This window comes from Dermacentor andersoni, chromosome 3, assembly GCF_023375885.2.
Source record: "Dermacentor andersoni chromosome 3, qqDerAnde1_hic_scaffold, whole genome shotgun sequence".
In the NCBI taxonomy this organism is placed as follows: domain Eukaryota; kingdom Metazoa; phylum Arthropoda; class Arachnida; order Ixodida; family Ixodidae; genus Dermacentor; species Dermacentor andersoni.
In genome coordinates, this window is record NC_092816.1 from 27,042,633 (window position 1) to 27,060,426 (window position 17,794).

At 44.8% G+C, this 17,794-nt stretch overlaps 1 protein-coding gene across 1 annotated transcript in view; it reads right to left on the minus strand.

Annotated features, from left to right (window-relative positions):
• Positions 1–17,794, minus strand: part of LOC126518555 (neprilysin-1-like) — an 86,718-nt gene that overhangs the window by 49,721 nt on the left and 19,203 nt on the right. Inside the window, exon 2 of the mRNA XM_050168336.3 lies at positions 1,536–1,654. Within this exon, the coding sequence (XP_050024293.2) occupies positions 1,536–1,654 (119 nt within the window). The remainder of the gene's footprint in view (positions 1–1,535; positions 1,655–17,794) is intronic.

The following is a 17,794-nucleotide window of genomic DNA, read 5'->3' on the forward strand; positions in this document are numbered from 1 at the left end:
AAGTTTTCGACTAGAGGCCAAGTCGTGGCTGAAGAGCAGTAAAGCGGCATTAAATAAACCCACAGCAGAAATACTACGATCGAGGGAAGTTCCCGGTCTCTGTTCTGACGTAGCCCCGATATATATATATATATGCAACTTCTATATCGATACGATATAGAAGTTGCATTTCTTTCAAGACAATAGCGACCAAGACAATAGCGAGGGCACGGCTCCGTGCGAGCTCATGATTAAAACTCTGAGAAGAATGCAAAATAATATAACCCCTACAAGACACGACCCCGGTACTGAAACATTAATCACGCTGCGAACACGAGATTACTTCAATGAGAAATTCGTAACACAAGCGCCGGAACTAAAGCACAAAACGGCATCGCTCGAAAATGATGACAGAATACTGTAAAAGAAGGCGCGCTTCTCCGATGGCTGCCATGGCAACGGCACGCAATTTGATCGTCTCCACATTAATCCGTTTCAGAATATAGGATGAAAGGAACGCATGCTGCTACAGTTTCATAATGAAACCTGTAGCAAAGACAGCTGCTGCATTGCGATGTCGAGTCAATGGAATTCAATTTGGCTCCTACGAATGATGATAAAACAAACTCGGTCGCCTGTACTGTAAAACCTTTTGCAGGCATACATATTCTGTAAGTAAGGGTATAGCTTCACAGCTTAGCCAGCGTCGACTTTGTTTTGATAATATGCGTGACGACGCACTTCAGGAGTTGGAATTCTAAAATAAAGACTTGTGTATATTACGTCGTCAAAAGGAGCGCGTTAAGACATCGGATGTACGTTTTGAGCATGCGTACATGCGCATGATTGAGTCAATCAGTCAGTCAGCTAGGTGACATAGTTTTAATTGGTGGCTTGCTTAGTTGGTTAGTTATTTAGTTAGTTATTTAATTAGGTATTTAATTAGTTAGGCAGTCAGCTAGGTGATGAGCTTTAACTGGTGAAGGGTTAACTTGATTCGCTAATCAGCTAATTAATGATTTAGTTAGGTGTTAATCAGTGGGCAATTAATTAGTCAAATTGTTATTCGTTGATTAGTACACCAGTGAGTTAATTATGCAATTAGCTAAGTGGTCAGTGATTTAGTTATTTAGTTGACGACTTAGATGTCGCCTTAATAACTGATCTGGTTATTAATTATTTAAATAATTCATTAATTAATCACCGAGTTAGTTAGTTAGTTAGTTAGTTAGTTAGTTAGTTAGTTAGTTAGTTAGTTAGTTAGTTAGTTAGTTAGTTAGTTAGTTAGTTAGTTAGTTAGTTAGTTAGTTAGTTAGTTCTGGTTTGTAGGCCCTGCTTCTCTGGTGCGCACCTAGAGGGAACGGTGTCGCGGTACAGATGGCCTAGCCTCGAAGGAATCGCAAGGACACCTCACATGATGGGTCTAGTACCTCTCATTAGACCACGAGTATACCAAATTCAATTTTTTTTCTTTTAGTCTGCCGAACATGCACCAGCGTTTTTACGTTTGGCTATCAATACTACGACATCGCGTCGCGGAGGTGACTCGCGCTTACCTGACGACGCGGCTATGAGGTGGACGACGAGAAGCACCGCGGTGACCACGAGCAGCAGCACGCACGTGACAGTGAGCGCCCGTTCCAAGCTCGTCCGGTGGAGCCACCAGTAGCAGTGACTGCGGGCAAAGAGCAAGAGGAGCGTGACGTTAGCAGCGCAAAACGCCTTTGAGGGTCTGCGATAAGGCTGCAATAGCAAGAGACCACAGGGTGGCCAACTGTAAAAGGGAACGCCTGATCGGTATTTATGCAGCATCTACAGTAGCAGCGTTACTTGAGACATAACTCCTCGGGTGTGTTTCCTTTTCAAGGATTTTTAAAGAAGTAGTTTAACCGCAACTGAATGGAACCAACGACATATGGTTTGCCGTCATGTGGCGTTCCTTGGGGTATTTCTTTATATTGCGCTCAATTAATTAATAACTAAGGTCAATTATGCAACTTATTTATTATTCACTCTAGGGCCAAGTGCGTTTCGTTACGTTGTAGAGGGCATTAGAAAACGACCGATCCATTTTTTTTTTGTGGCAACGTACAGGCTGCGTGGCGATTTTTTCAGGCGTTTAAAGAAAGCCCGGGAAATAATAAATAAAACTACGTGACTGCGCTCATGCGCTACCATATTGCGCTACCACATTGCTTTACCGTATCGCGCGGATACAGGTTGCCCGGATCTTCTATAATGAAATGTATGTGTGTGTGTAAGAAAGAAAGAAAGAAAGAAAGAAAGAAAGAAAGAAAGAAAGAAAGAAAGAAAGAAAAAGAACTACGTGGAACACCCTGTATAGACACCTCCCGTTACATCGAGCCTCGCGGGACCGCAGGATTTTGTCGAAATCTCCGAAAGGTAGAATTAATAAACGGTGGCAAATGAATTAACTGAAATCCTTTTTATTGTTTCAAGCAGTCTGTCGTCGCTGACAGAATGATTCAATACAATATTACAGTACATATACATGTCATCGTTGGTCAGTGGGCCGCAGCTCGGAACACTGTCATCAGCGCTTAAAAAAAAAAAAAAAAATCCTCGAAAGAGATGCCGCCTGGGGCACAGCGCAAGTCATCATCACTACTGCAGGGCAGGTTGCTGCCGTCACCATCGCCACACAGGCAAGCCGTAGCGCCGTCTACGGAATTTCTTTTAGTACCGCAGCGCGCGTGAGGCAGCACAGGTGGGCGTCGAATAAATCGAAGCGGCCATACTTTCGCCCCCCATTCGAACTAAAGCTTTCTTTCCATAGCAATATATGGTTTCTCGCCGGGACATTTCAGTACGTTCATATTAGGCGAAAAATCAAACCAACCATGGCAGAATTAACGGGAGTCTTCTGCCCTTGCCAAACAAGACAGGGAACTCACAAGGACGATGGAGACTTGAACTGATGAACAGAGGCAGAACAAGAAAATCGCACGCCTGGAAGTAATGCTGTCGGTTCCTGGCTTCTTGACTCATGTTACCACCGTAAACTTAGAGGGCTCACAAAGCGACGACCAGGATACCGGCGTTCGCAGTGTCTGGGTCTTCTATTAGCATCCTGTTTATAGTTACGCTGGTAACGTGAATCTAGAAGCCAGCGTGGAGCCAACGTTTCGACAAGGTCTTCGTCGAGCAGAAGACACTCCCTCTTATCGAAACTTTGTCTCCAGGCTGACGATCCTCTTGTTAGGCCCCCGTAACAACTTACAAAGTGTTTCTCCTGTCGAAGATCCTGCGTCCCAGCACTTTCTTCACTTCGGTGCAAAATCACATACATCTGAGAAATTTGATATACTGATGGGGTTATATATGCAGGAGCTATGACAGACACCACGTACGGTCACAAAGTTCAGAGTATAATCTCATACATCGTCGGCGTAAAGAGTGGCAGTTTCGCCCGAAAGGCGAAGCGTCGACTGCGATAGCAAATGAGTAGGCAGCTATACGTAGTAAGGATAGTAGTTCTATCGGCCGTATAAACTTGGAAACATTCGCTTACTAATTGAATTAAAAAGCGTAGTGTCAGCGCGCACAAACGAACATGAGCACATCACATTCGGTGAGCGTGGACACTGGCTGCCAAAACACCGGTGTGAGCAAGCGTGGCAGCAGCAGCGAGCGAGGTGACCTTTGTGCGGTCTACCGCTCCAACGCAAGAGCGGCGAGAACATAGCGTGCACAAAGGCATAGGCGCCGACAGCGGGGCGCTCCGGGGCCTCAGCCCCCACCGGAGTTTTCCTATGGGAGCAGAGCCCATCCTCTCAGCGATGCTGAAGCCTACCCCTCCCCCCTCCATAACATGTGATTACCGGATTTCTGTTACCCACATCATTCGACGTTTCTTTTGAGTTGCCTCTACCTTTTAGACGTGCACAGCTTTTAATTGCGACTTTCGCTTTCTTTTTGCAAATCCTGACACTAAGAGGACATGCTCACTAGAAGCCACCAGCGGCGGCTACCTCATTCGTATTTTCTGTCTCCAACGTTTCTTTTTAAAATTTCAGTGTGAACACAATGCACGAACACAATATATTTAAATATATACACAGTACAATGTTTATTATATTTTTTAAAGAGAAGGAGGTAGCCAACGAACAATTATTTTTAAAGGTATGGATAGCGTATGCCTAGAGAATCGATATGTTGCTGTATGTTCACCTCGCTTCCTAACTGTGCGTTGTTTAGCCATAGCGTTCCTTCAACAACAATGAAATCAGTTGCTAATCTGGCTCTTTTACATATGAAAGGCTAGTGACGTCATTCTCCACGCCACAAGCTGCCGTCGACGCGGCAGCTTGCGCAACAGTTATCTTTACCGGGAAACGCATGCGGGGAGCGCTACGTGCTTCGCATTGTTATCAGGTGCGCCTTATCATCAATGATGTGGTTTGAGTGGTTGTTTTGTGCTTGTTCTTTATTGAAACGAATGATGCGTTGTATGTTGTATGCGTGATGCCAAAGAATGCAGGCACTTTTCTCTTCAATCGCTGAAGTTTTTTTTCTTCTTTTTTTCGTGAGGACGCCCCCGGAATATTCCGACCAGCTAGTGGCTAACAGCTTCGCTGTAAAGAAACACAAGCGACTGCTGCTGTCCCCTTCGAAAATGGCAATATCTTGAACGGCGGGACACAAGACAGCCTCCCTCGAGCATCCTGCATCTATTCCGAAGAAGCGACGCCCGAGAGACTTCTGCATCTCTCTACGAAAATGCTGCTTGTAACCAGCGTACGTGACACGGTTGATTCTAGCCGAGGCCCCGCTCTTCTTCTCCTCCTCCTCCCCCTCACCGCGCGTATTCCGATTCGTGCAGCCTCCTCTCCGTTTTCATTGCCCCCAAATCTCGCTCCGACGATCCTCGTCTTTCGCACAAAAGCACGGCGGGGTGGATGCTTGTTAGCGCCAATCAAGGCCGGAAACGTGCCGCGCTCTCGATTCTGCCAGGAGAGCCAGCGTGAGCGCTCGAATGTTCTTTTTTTTTTCACTCTCTCATTCTTTTTTTTTTTCTGTCCCCTACATGACAAGACGAACCAAGTCTTAGTGCCAGAGACTTGAGCGTTTCATCTCTTCTTATCCTGACGGCATAAAATGCTGCTGCTCTATAAACGAAACTGCGAGCCATGGATGCGCTTGTGTGTGTGTGTGCGAATAGTGATTTTTTGAAACCGAATCGAATACGAATCAAACAGCCTGATAACTGAGTCGAATCGAACCGAATATCCAATACTTTTCGAATAGTTTTTGAATAATGAACAGCCGTTGTCACAATTAATATGAAACAATGTTCACATACCAGAAGATTTAAAGTTCGCAAGCTTCTACCATTACATAGCACGTTATGAAGCGCTTATTAAAAGCGCAAATGGAGAATCAAGAGCAAACAAATAGTTTCTTCGCATGCACATGATGCACATGACTCTTCAGAGCGCGAATGATCGCTGTGCAGACTGCAGCGAAACGACGTAGTCTGAACTTATGCGGAAGTTCTTAAGTTCGTATGTCTATACAATATATATATATATATATATATATATATATATATATATATATATATATATATATATATATATATATATATATATATATATATATATATCATGACTCTTCGGTTTGAAGACCGAATAGAATAGGACACTATTCAATTCGTTATTTGAAAGTTTCGAAAATCCGCAAATGCCTTGCACTGTTCAGTCGAGCTCGACGACGGCGTTTTCGTAAGGGTAGCGGGACGCAAACATGCGCACATCCAAGGCAACACTGGAATCTAAGAGACGTAAAGCTCGTTTGAGTTAGGGAGGTAGCAGCGGCAGTGGATGAAACGCGCAAGGACTCGTCACCTCTAGCTGCTAGCTGTTTGATTCGTGGAGACGAAGGTGATGCACGACGCGTGTCAAGGGAAGAATGCTGATGAGAGCTGTATGACACATAGAAGTATGGCACCTCTATCAATGTATTTATGGCCTCTATACCCTTTGTGCCACAGTGGCACATATCCATGCGGGGTAATTAGCCGAAAGCGGACACATATACCCGATGGCACATACCCGATGTCCCAAGCTGTTGTCTGTGCGGACGCCAACCCGATGGCACATATATATAATGGGCTCAAGTTCTCCATTCGGCAATATGCAGCTCCCGCAAAGTTAGGGAAGGAGTAAACAAAGCTTCGCTTTACGTCTTCTGTGCGTCGAGATGAGGGAGCACATTTAGAAGCGCGAGGAGGCGAAGAATAATTCATTCGGAACCCTGAGTCACGGCGCACAACGTAGCTCGTCGGTACTTTTGGCGTGAAACACTCTGTTAAAACGTTCTGTGTACAGTGTATACCGTTACTGCAAAGCCGCGATACCGAGAGGAAGCCGAGAAAAGCATCGACAGTGGGGACACCTAAGGACTTCTACGCTCACCTATTGTGTGCGTAACTACTGCTGCAATTTCGGACTACGTTTTGCTTGCAGTCAGTGCAGGGATTTCAGCTGCGATGCTAAAGAAGTTTAGTTCCATTAATCCTTTTGCCTCGCCTCTCGAGCCTTATTAAAAAACGGGTAGCACTAATAAAGAATAAAAGATGTGAATGTTTTTGTGCGTTTTGTTGTCCTCCCGTAGTAATATGCTAATAATAATGAGATAGCTTAGCTAAGCTATCTGTGTTTTTTTTCTTCCCTTCGAACGAGCTGGGCGCATGTCGGGAGCTGCAGTCAAGTCATGTATGCAAGGTCATGTAGAAAAAAAAGGAACTTTGACGTTTCAAACTTCACGAGATTGATAGAAACCATGTTTCTTGCTATACTATTCTTGCGTGCGCCCGAAGTGCCACAAGAGCTTTAGTAAAACACTAGGAAATAGCAGATGAACACTGTAAGGGCGCGCTCCTACTGCTTTTGTTGATGGCATATTTGGAGAACTTCAGAATGGCTTCAGAATCTGTAGGCGTATGAATGATAGCTTATTTGTTTTCACTAGGTGTATTTAAATATCCAGAGCAGAAAGGAGACCGTTATATGCGGCTTTTTTAGTTATTACAGGAGCGAGGCGAGAGTTAATATCAACAAGGGACGGAGGCAGGGGTGCCCTTTATCCCCACTGCTGTTTATGATGTACATGGTAAGGATGGAAAGGGCACTAGAGGGAAGTAATATCGAGTTTAATCTCTCATACCACCAGGCGGGTACAGTTGTAGAGCTGCGGCTTCCAGGTTTGCTTTATGCGGACGACTTTGTGTTGCTAGGGAACAAGCAAAGTGATATGCAACGTCTGGCTAATATCCGTGGACAGGAAGGCATGAATTCATGGTATGAAGTTTGGCGTTAAAAATCAGGTGTTGTGGTATTCAATGAAAACAGTGAACACACTGTCAATTCAGGGCCAGGAAATACTTCGGGTGAAAGAATGTAAATAATTTGGTCTATGGATAAACGAATTCAATAGATATATGGAAACACAGGAAAATCAATAACAGCAAAGTGGAAGAGAAATGAGGCCATAATGAAACACAGAGAGCTATGGCGATACAATAGGTACGAGGTGCTCCGCGGTATGTGGAAAGGCGTAATGGTTTCAGGACTTACATTTAGAAATGCGGTTGTTTGCTTCAAGTCAGGCGTGCAATCAGGAATCGATGTCAACTAAAGGTCAGTGGGACGCCTTGCAGTTGGCGCTCACGGAAAGACTACAAATGAAGCTGTGCAGGGTGATATAGGCTGGAAAAGTTTTGAAGTGAGGGAAGCTCAGAGTAAAATTGATTATGAAGAACGACTATGGGACGACTATTGGAAGAAAGTAAATGGGCTGTGAGAGTGTTGAGGTATGTGTACAGGAAAAACATTGATTCACAGTGGAGGAAAAGAACTAGGAAGCTTACCAGCAAGTATGCGACCGTTATGGTGAGCAACATGACAACAAAGAACGTCAAGCGGAAAGTCAGAGTGGCTGAGGTAATCTCATGGGTGGCGGAAATGGAAAATAAACCTAGCTTCTACGAGTAACTACTTAAGAGGAAAAATGGAAATCAGGAAAAAAACAATTTATGATAATTCAAAGGGAAGCTCATTACTTTTCGAAGCGAGATCAGGATGCTTTAGGACACGAACTTATAAAGCGAGATGCGGTAAAGCTAGGGAAACAATGGAGCATATTTCATTGGAATTTGAAGCTACCTCCCAATGGTTGATTTAGGCACCTCTGGCCTCATTGAACCAATTGGGCTTAGCGAGAGCTGGGGGAAAGTAAACATGTCCGCAATAGAGATTAGTAAGAGGCGATTTGAAGATTGGTGGAAGTAAGCGAACGAGAAACGACGGAGGCGCGCAAAAACAAAGTTCCCAGTAGGGGTTCAGAAAGTTTGGTACAAGAGCTTGGTGGCGCAACCATGCATGCATCGATCCATCCATCCATTGAAGTCAGCTAGAATCGATTAACGTCTGCGACGCGGCCTCGAACATTTAAATGCGACGCCAAAGATAAACACTACGCCAGTCTAGACTGATGCAGTGCTTCACAAATGCGTGGTAGCAAGCTGACCCCCTTCATCTCACTCTCTGATAAAGAAATAATATACTCATAAGGAAATCACCTAGCTCGCAATAGGCAGTCGTCTATGCTTAAGAAAACAAGATAGTGCTTATGCTTACAGGAACTATTTCAATTGCAATCAATTGCGGAAGACTGACCGGGCGTCCGCTTTAAGAGAACATACCCCACTCACATACAAAGCGAACTTTTTTGATTACGTTGGTTCAGTGAAAAGACCGCAAGCCGCTCTGAAAACAATGGCGCAGTGCAAGCACTGACCACAGCCAAGGAAATTGTTCTTGTCCTATAACCTCGACCGGCAGCGTTCAAACGCAACGCATTTTCGGAGGAACGACCGTCAAAGCAGCGCGAGACGTAAGTATACGCCCTCGGCTTCGTATAGCGGGGAATTTCTCGAACAAATATTGACGCAAAGCGAGCTTCTACGACAAATGACGGCCTGTCCAATGGCTACTGACAAAAACAGAAACATCCTGTAAAACTTTGCAGAACTACAGAGACGGGGTAATTACATGAAGCAAACAGGAGTCGGAGCTGCCGTTGCCCCAAAGCGCGCCGCTCCCGCATGGTGGAGCAATCACGGGAAAACTTTAGGGTCAATGCCATATTGATATCCCTTCCCGCTGCTACATCAAAGATCGAATGAAAGTTTTCCAAACATAGAGAAAATGAGCTACGTATGTAAGCGAGTCGCAGAAGGTAAGATGATGCGCCAGTATGAAAGCAAGTCAAAACGAACGCCGGTATAGAAAAAAAATTCAGAGGGAGAGATAATGTAATCTATTGTTGGCGAACAATCTCTATCGCATGCATCTACGTAGATTTGGCAATCAGAAATGCCGGGCAATGCTTGTGGGCGTTAGGAGAACGCGGTGCCGAGTTTGACGAAAAATTGTTGATTCGGCTTTAAAAAAGCATGCATAATGATGAAGTGGCATATAGAACAGATACGCTGACCAGCGCTGTTCTAGAACAAAAACAACAAAAGAAAGGAAAAAAAAACTGCCCATGTGGACAACCGGAAAGAGTGCCTTGTTCACAAAGGTAATGCCTCTGGATTTCGACGGCCGGCGCCTCTTCCCTGATCCCCCTGAGAGAAGGCGCCTCATGTTCCCGTCCTTAGTGCTTTTTTTAACTTTCGAACTGGCGTTCTTCCATTGTCTTACACCGCCCTTATAAGCACTTTGAGCGGAGGGGCACTCTTTATTTATTTATTTATTTATTTATTTATTTATTTAGTTAAACGCTTCAAGAACAACACACCAAAAGACATGGATTGCGACCACGTTATTAAATTATGACACTGATATTTTTTGATAATTAGATATTTATTATTTGTAAGACAAAAATATTTCTATGCGTTGAAAATATCAATTCCTTTTTTTTTTTTTGCCTCTCGAGCCTTATCAAAGAGCGGCAGCACTAATAAAGAATAAATGGTTTGGCTGTTCTGGTGCGTTTCGCTGTCTCCACTTATGTGAACTTCCCGCCGTATCACCGCACACCATTTTAACAACAGGAACTACTTCAGGCGCGGTGTACATGTTCAAAACAACCAGTCAGTTGAGAAGTCCACCTGGCATAAATAATTACTGTCAAACTACAAAAAAAGAAATAGAAAGGAACGAAAAATACGACGCACATTTTGGAATCTATGCGAAGCGAAGCTCTCGTGAAGCGGTTAAACCCCCTCCCCCCCCCCCTCCCCAAATGCTAGGAATTCACCCATTTCATTCTCGCGTCTTTGGCGTAAAAGAAACTGGCACGCGCGAAAACTGCCGTACCGCCATCCAGTGGCCGCGGACACTCAGACAGACCTCAAACGGCAAATGGAAAAGGGCTTTGTCTTGGAGCTTCCGCATAATACAATTATGTTACCTCGTATATTCGAATAACAATCCGAAGCCATCACGTCTGCAGCTTGTGCGTGAGCCGTACTTCACAAATTTTCCTGATCCAATTTTTGAAAACATCCACTTAATTCAATAAGGTACTTGCACTCTGCGGAGGGCCTCGAAGACTGAGGGAGCATGCCGCACTTCCGCATACGTGCGCGCGCGCGAGACGTACGTCGCTTGCGGTGGCGGTGCCTGCCTAACGTCGTCTAACATCGGCAGCAGCTTCGCTGTACACCGAATTTCACAGCGTGGAATGCAGGCGGGATTTTTAAAAAAAAAATTTTTTTTGAGTATGGGCTATTCGGAAAGACAGTTCAGTAGCACCCAGTAGCCAAGGTCAGTAAAGTCAGAGAGGGTCTGCCACGAACGGGGCTTGGCTTCAAAAGAGAACCGGACACATTACGACACGACATGCTGGCACAGCCGAAAAGCTTTCAGGTGGCTATCTAGCGCTTTGTTCTAAAAATGTTGCCCGGCGTGGTAGCACACGCAGTAGCTATGGCGTTGCGCTGTTGCGTTCGATGTCGCGGGTTCGACCGCGGCGGCTGCATTTTGATGGGGGCGGAATGCAAAAAAACTGTTCCTGTATTTAGATTTACAGGTGCACGTGAAAGAAAGAAACCCAGGCGGTCAAAATAATTACGGAGCCACCCCACTAAGGCGTGCCTCATAATCAGGTCGTGGTTTTGACAATTAAAACGCCAGAACATATTTTAAGAGATTCGGCGCATGATAATAAAACTTAATTGTGCAATCTTTATCTCATACATTACCTTCGCTTTTAAACCTATTAGACCGACAAAAGTTTGATCACTCCAGAAACCGAAACTCTCGCATTAAACGTTTTTGTCAACTTATTTATTTGCAAGACTAGACCATGCCTTCTTATTCTCCTAATTTTGTTCCCCACTGTTATTTATGAGTGTTGATTATTTCTTGCCGTCTTGTTTCACTCTGTATTACCCGTTACATTGTGATGCTTTTTTTCATTTCATGTGTATGACTGGCTGTCATCTTGCTGTTATGCCAACTTACAAGGGGTCGGGACCTCGTCAAGCTGTCCAAGCTTTTAGTCCTGTACTCCTCCTTCTTTAAGGAAATAAAATGATTGATTGATTGATTGAATTAAGAGAGGCGGAATGAGGAAAACGTTGGGTTCCTACGTGCTGCTTACCATATTGATAAGCCGTCTTCGCTAATAATATGGGCAATATTTCAATTGACTGTCAACCGTCTTAATTCTATCGAAAGGACATCTTGTGAATGAAAATCAGATCTAATGAGCAGTGTCATGTTAAAATTTACGAAAAAAAATGTTTTTTTCTTCAGAGCTAGTATTCTTGCTTGGTTTTTTTCTCCTCTATTTCTCGTATAGACTGCACATTTCTTGAAGTGTCTGGAAGTATGGCGAGACACGGTACAGTTAAACCTTAAATAAGCTATTTCGCTTTCTCTTGCCCTTTCTTCTCTTTCCTTCCTTCTTTACCGTGGGCTTTGATTCTTTCTTTTCCCGGGGAACGGGCAGTCTTTAGCGAAGAAATCAGGAAGTGCTTTAAATTAACGCCCCCGTTTCTTGTAATTGCTCGTTAGCATAAAGGGCACCTGCTTGAATATATTAGTAAAAAGAAAAAAAAGAAAGAGAAACGTGCACTTTTGTCTAATGAGCACAGCCGCTGCTCAAAATCATCACTTCCTTGCTCGGTCTCGTTCAAGTTAGTGCATATTCCTTTCTTTTCTTCAATGAAATTAGGACGGTCTCGCGCGTTTCACTTGTTTGAATTTAGCACCACCCTTACTCATACGCACCTGACTCTGAGAAAACAAACATATATGGGACGCAGCGTTCTAATTGCGTAATTAGCGAGAATTTAACATTAAGCAATTTGCAGGCCCCTCACAGAGTATGCGGGCAAACGAGGTTCCCGCTTTCTAAAGCTACCGCCCTGCACACCTTCAGCAACTGGAGGTAACCTCCAGGCTATCTGATTAAGGTGTGCTGCATGCTAAATCTTCAGCACGAAAAGCGTAATGACGGAAAGTAGGCTACACAACGCTAGCGGTGACTAACGTACAACTGATTGGTTATTTCGGAAGAATTAGTTAAAGTAAAAGTTTAAAGGCCATTCAAACTATACTTGATGTCGAGCAAAGACAATGTCTTCCTGAGTAAGTCGGGGGTTAGAATGGGACGGATTCACAGCGCACCACACTTTATCGCGTCACCCATCGCGCGGGGGTTGCAGAAGGGGCGTCGGACTCCCTGGGTTTTGTTTCTGCGCTATCTACGGGAGGATTGACCCGTGTTCTGACATATAATGATTGTGTTAATCATTTTAAATAGCTTAAAAATGTGGGCTGATATGTGCTACTGGGTATGCGCCTCTGGGATCACAGATCGCCGCGACGTTCCGAATATTTAGTAGCATACGTACCTAGTAGCACATATTGGCCCTCGTTTTTAAACAGCACTATATCCGTTCGGTATCGGCCCTCGAAATAAGCTTGAGACATACCCGATACGGAAAAGTGGTGGTAGCTCCCAAAGAAGAGCATTGTCTTTAAAAAAACATTAGGCGCGTACATCCAAATACAGATGTTCACAGAGAGATAAAAGCTTGAATTGGTGAACGGTGGACAAACAAATGACGAAGGAATGTATCTTCTGCATCTGATGATCCCACGTTAAAGGGGACTCGAAGTTAAAGGAAACTTGTGTGGACGACAGGAAGACTTGCCGTCTCCACAAGTGTGGCACAACCAACGCAAGTGCGACGCAACAATCGACACAACAACCGAATATTCGTGAAGTTAATCGATTAAAAGCTCGCCGATATCTCCGATCAGGGTTGGTAATTTCTATCTGCACTCATCTCTATATTTAAGGCATCAGTTGATCTACGCGCGCTTTAGCCTTGACAGCACCGATGCGTTATTGCATACGCGCATTTGCTTTATGCACAAACTAAACGAGCTTTCTAGTTCGAATAATGTTATCTTATGGCATAAAAGTACTTTAAGATTTAAATGCACGAGAGGAGTTGAAAGAACGAACCTGGTGGAATGGGAAACCACCTAGATCAAAGAAGTAGAAGGTCATTCTCCTCAACATTATATTTAATTTCATTCATTTTCGCCTTAAGGGCCCGGGGGCATTACATATTGAGGGTGCTTGTTTCTGTTTGACAATGCCGAAACAAAAGAACAAAACAGAAAATATTCACGCAGTAACTCTTCTGAGAGTTGTCTAAGTATGCGTAAGCATTGAGCCACTTGCTCACCACCCCGCAGCCGGGTGTCATTATCAATGTTGTGAAACTTGATACCACCGGTATAAACGATAGCGCCGCAGCAACACGAACTGTTGCGGACGGCGGCGCAAGGTGAGTTGGTGACGCAAGCAAAGCAGTGCAGGTGGAAGCGCCATGCGCCCTGCTGTGCGCATTATAAGCCGTTATTGCTATTTAGCACCTCATCCATCCGCGTCGAACTATCATGAACCGTGATCAACCGGTACTCCAGCGGCGGCTGCGTATGGCACGGCCGCGCGAGCCGTATCTTGAAAGCGATCGCCGACTGCTGATAGCTTCGTGCGCTGTGTTCTCGCCGCTCAAGCGACAAGCAGCGCAAAGCTGAATTTGCTCGCTACTGCGGGCGTTATCTTGAAAGCGATCGTCTTAAAAGACGGCCGGGCGGTTTTCCTCGTTGGGTAAGCATTGAAACTTGAACGCATTTAAAATTGAAAATGAGTAAAACAACGTGATCGTTATCGTCGTCGCGAACAACAGTGGCAGCAATAACCGCACAACGGAGAAAGATTGGACTGCACCTCTATTCACTCGCGCAAACGTACAGGCCTGGGTCGATATTTTGTAGCGATGCCTTTTCCGATTCTATGCTTTTTCAGGCTTTTCGCGCTTGGCCAGTGTTCAGAGCAACGGTCTTGCCACATTACCAATGGGATCAGGCGGCCGTGTGTGGTGGATGATAAGAATAGCATAGAATAAAGCATAAGGCATCGCTACAAAATGGCGGCCCTGAACTCTGACCGGTTTATAGTCACGGATCACACGCGCTCTCGTTTCCTACGCACTCCGACGCGAAGCAAGCACTTCGTAGCGGAGTGCTTTGCGGAGCACATACCTTTAGAGGAACGACGAAGGCAGCGCTAAAATAGCACGCGCGCACTTCATATTGCATTCCGCTACTCCAGTTGCAAAGTTCAAGGGTTTTTCTTTTCCTTTTTTTTTCTTTTCTTTTTACCGGGCCTGCTTCTCACGCGTCTTCGTCCTTTATTTGAGGGCAAGCAAAGAAAGATGAATTCCGTGCGGCTTCCATTGTCATATGCTTAAAGTAATTTTGCCGTGCCAGCCAGCGGACGAGAAAACTAGCTCTCTGTTTTCTTTATTTTCTCCCTCATTTCTTCGCCACTCTTTTCCCTTTTCCTAATGAAACCACGAGATTTTGTTTCACGCACACACAACGAATTTTCGGAAGGCAATCTCGAAGTATATTTCTGTCCTACGAACCTTTCTTCTGTCTTTACTTTTTCTCTTCCCTTTCTTTCTTTCTTTCTTTCTTTCTTTCTTTTCAGTTTTCGAAATTTGCATCACTCCTACGGTACCTTTTTCGTAATCACGTTCATGTCTCTCTCTATCTTTCCTCATATCTCATCTAGCGCCTTCGGGCTTCCGCCCACTCCCCCATCGCCCGTCGGCGCATAAAGCGGTGAAGGCGCTTTTGTGTTTCTTAAGGACGACGGGTTTGTGCGACCATCTGTGACTTTTAATGCATTTTCTGTAAGACCACACGCGTCAGCGAACTCGCCGCAATTTCCTTCTTTCCTTCCCTCCTCTCTCTCCCTGTGATCTTTGTTTTCCCCTTTCCCATTCCCCCGGTGTAGGGTAGCCAACCGGACGTTATTCTGGTTAACCTCCCTGCCTTCTACTTTTCTCTCTTCCCTTCCGCCCTTTGTTTTAGATTCTCGGGAATAGCCAATCAAATAATTTAATTCTCGTTATACTTCTTCCCGTGCTCGTTCATTCCCATTTCCGAGCGAACAAGCTGCGTCGGAGCCTTCTGTCTCGCGGTGTTCTCTTTTACTTGGTCTCATGCTTTGCTACCTCGAAAAGCAGAGCAAAGCGCACACTTTGTTTCTGGTACCCCTTGCGCACTTTATCTATGTCCCACTTCTCCTGCCGCAGAATTGCATTAAAAAAGCAATGCCACAACACAGCGTCCTGGTTGCTCCTATTGCAAATAGCGTATCGCACCCACATATACACGGAGCCCGTTCTGTATTTGCTGCTAAACGAGACGATAAAGGAGCAAATACTGGTGTGCACATAGGCTAGCGCGAAGCTACCAGGAAAATCCGTACGAATTTCCCGCAAGGTTTCACAGTTGAATGAAAAAAAAAAGACTCTGTCCTGACCCGATCCATCGAGCTGCACTACGCAGCAGCTTTGGCCGCAGAGAGTAATCCTGAGCCGGGAATTTCAAGAATGCACGTCGAGACGATAACTAAGAATCATTTAACGCAGGAACTGCTTTTTCAACAGCGGCTTAAACATTAGCTTATAGAAACACTAAAATTAAAAAAAAGAGATATCTAAGAAACTTCACATTTAAAGGTTATTTGAAATGTCGCACTGCCGACACGCCGGGAAGTTAGGTGCTTGGACGCTGTACCACTGAAAGATAAACTCGTAGAATATGACTGTTTTGCACGACCTCCTGAAACTTAAAATAAAAATGATGCGCCTAGACTGTGTGAAACAAATAATACATGAAGTAACACAAGTTTAGCAAACTTGCCGTATACTTGAAAGAGAAACCTTGTTTATACACGTAAAGACCTGTTACAAGCGCGAAGAACCTGGAATGTTGTGAAACCCACCTTGCGGTGCAAATTACGCGCTTGCGCGGTAACTCGCATTACCCTGCAGCCCGAAAGGTGCCCTTCATACGGATACGACTGCAAATACGTACACAGTATACACATGCACGCAAAACACATGAGCCCAAGACACACGCGCACGCACGAAATACAAGCACGCATCGCGCGGCATCGCACCCATACACGCACGTTCGCGTATATAGTCCGCAGGCTACAGCCTCAAAACAGCGATACGCATCTCACATTTCTTGCGGCCGTTCGAGTTCGCTCGCGTGCGATGCAGCTGTTGACGGTAGTTGCCGCAGGGCAACTTCTGAAATTTCTTTCCGCAGATTTGAGCTCAAAGTTAGGCAAAAAAAGAAAGGAAAGAAGGCTAATTTCAAGCGTTTCCGCCTCATGGCCCGGTTCCATACATTTGCCTAAACGACGTTCCCTTTCTCTCTCTTTCGCCGCGGTGGTCTTGCCGCTGGAGCAGAAATTTCTGCGTGCACACATCGCGCTTCCTTGCGCACATGTGTATCTCCCATTGATATGCACCTGTACGCTCCAGCAACGTTGTGTTTCAGGCGCTGCTCCCAGGAACATCGCCTTTTTCAATTTCCAGTCTGCGCGGCTTGTTTCAAACTTTCTTTCTTTCTTTCTTTCTTTTTTTTTTCTTTCTTTCTTTCTTTCTTTCTTTCTTTCTTTCTTACTTTCTTTCTTTGTTACTTACGTTTTCTCTCACTATCTCTCTCTTATTTTCCTTTCCTTGCTTTCGTTCCAAACTTTGGATCCGGTGTGGCACACTGGTGAATGTATGCCCGGGGGAACGACGTCGTAAAAGAAGAACTGGCGAGATTATTTCGTGCATCACTGCGGGATCCCACCGCTTCCGCATGCGAGACGTTAATGAGAAAAACGGCCTCGCTCTTGGCCGTTTTCACTGCGCATTGAAACGAGTCTGAAGGCGTCAAAGAAAATGTTTTATCCTGCAATGAAACTTTGCCGCGGGGCGAGTGCATATGGACGAGTGAGATAGAGCATGCAGATAGAGAGGGAGAGAGAGAGAGAGAGAAAGTTGCCTTTGAGCGGTTTATAGCGCTTGTCAACAACCGGAAAATGATGTGCGCCCGACGACGTAAATTTGGGAGCACGAATTGCTTCATTTGGAATGCCAGTAACCTTTATTGAAAAATTTTATATCGTTTAGTCGTTATAACAACGTCAGTTGTGTGACCGTTAAAGCCTGTTATTATTTATTATTGTCAAGGTAATATCACATCCGCAAACGATTAGTCGAGGCGCGTCTCTCGTAGTAAATCGCAGATGAGAACAAATTATGGCACGCAAACAATGAAATATCAGTTAATGCATTTTCTGAACATTAACAGACGCATTGAAACCTCGTTTATGAGAGTACTTTGTTTTGGGAATGCATAAAGAGGGTTACGGAGTGGTTGCTGCTTAACGGAAAATAGTA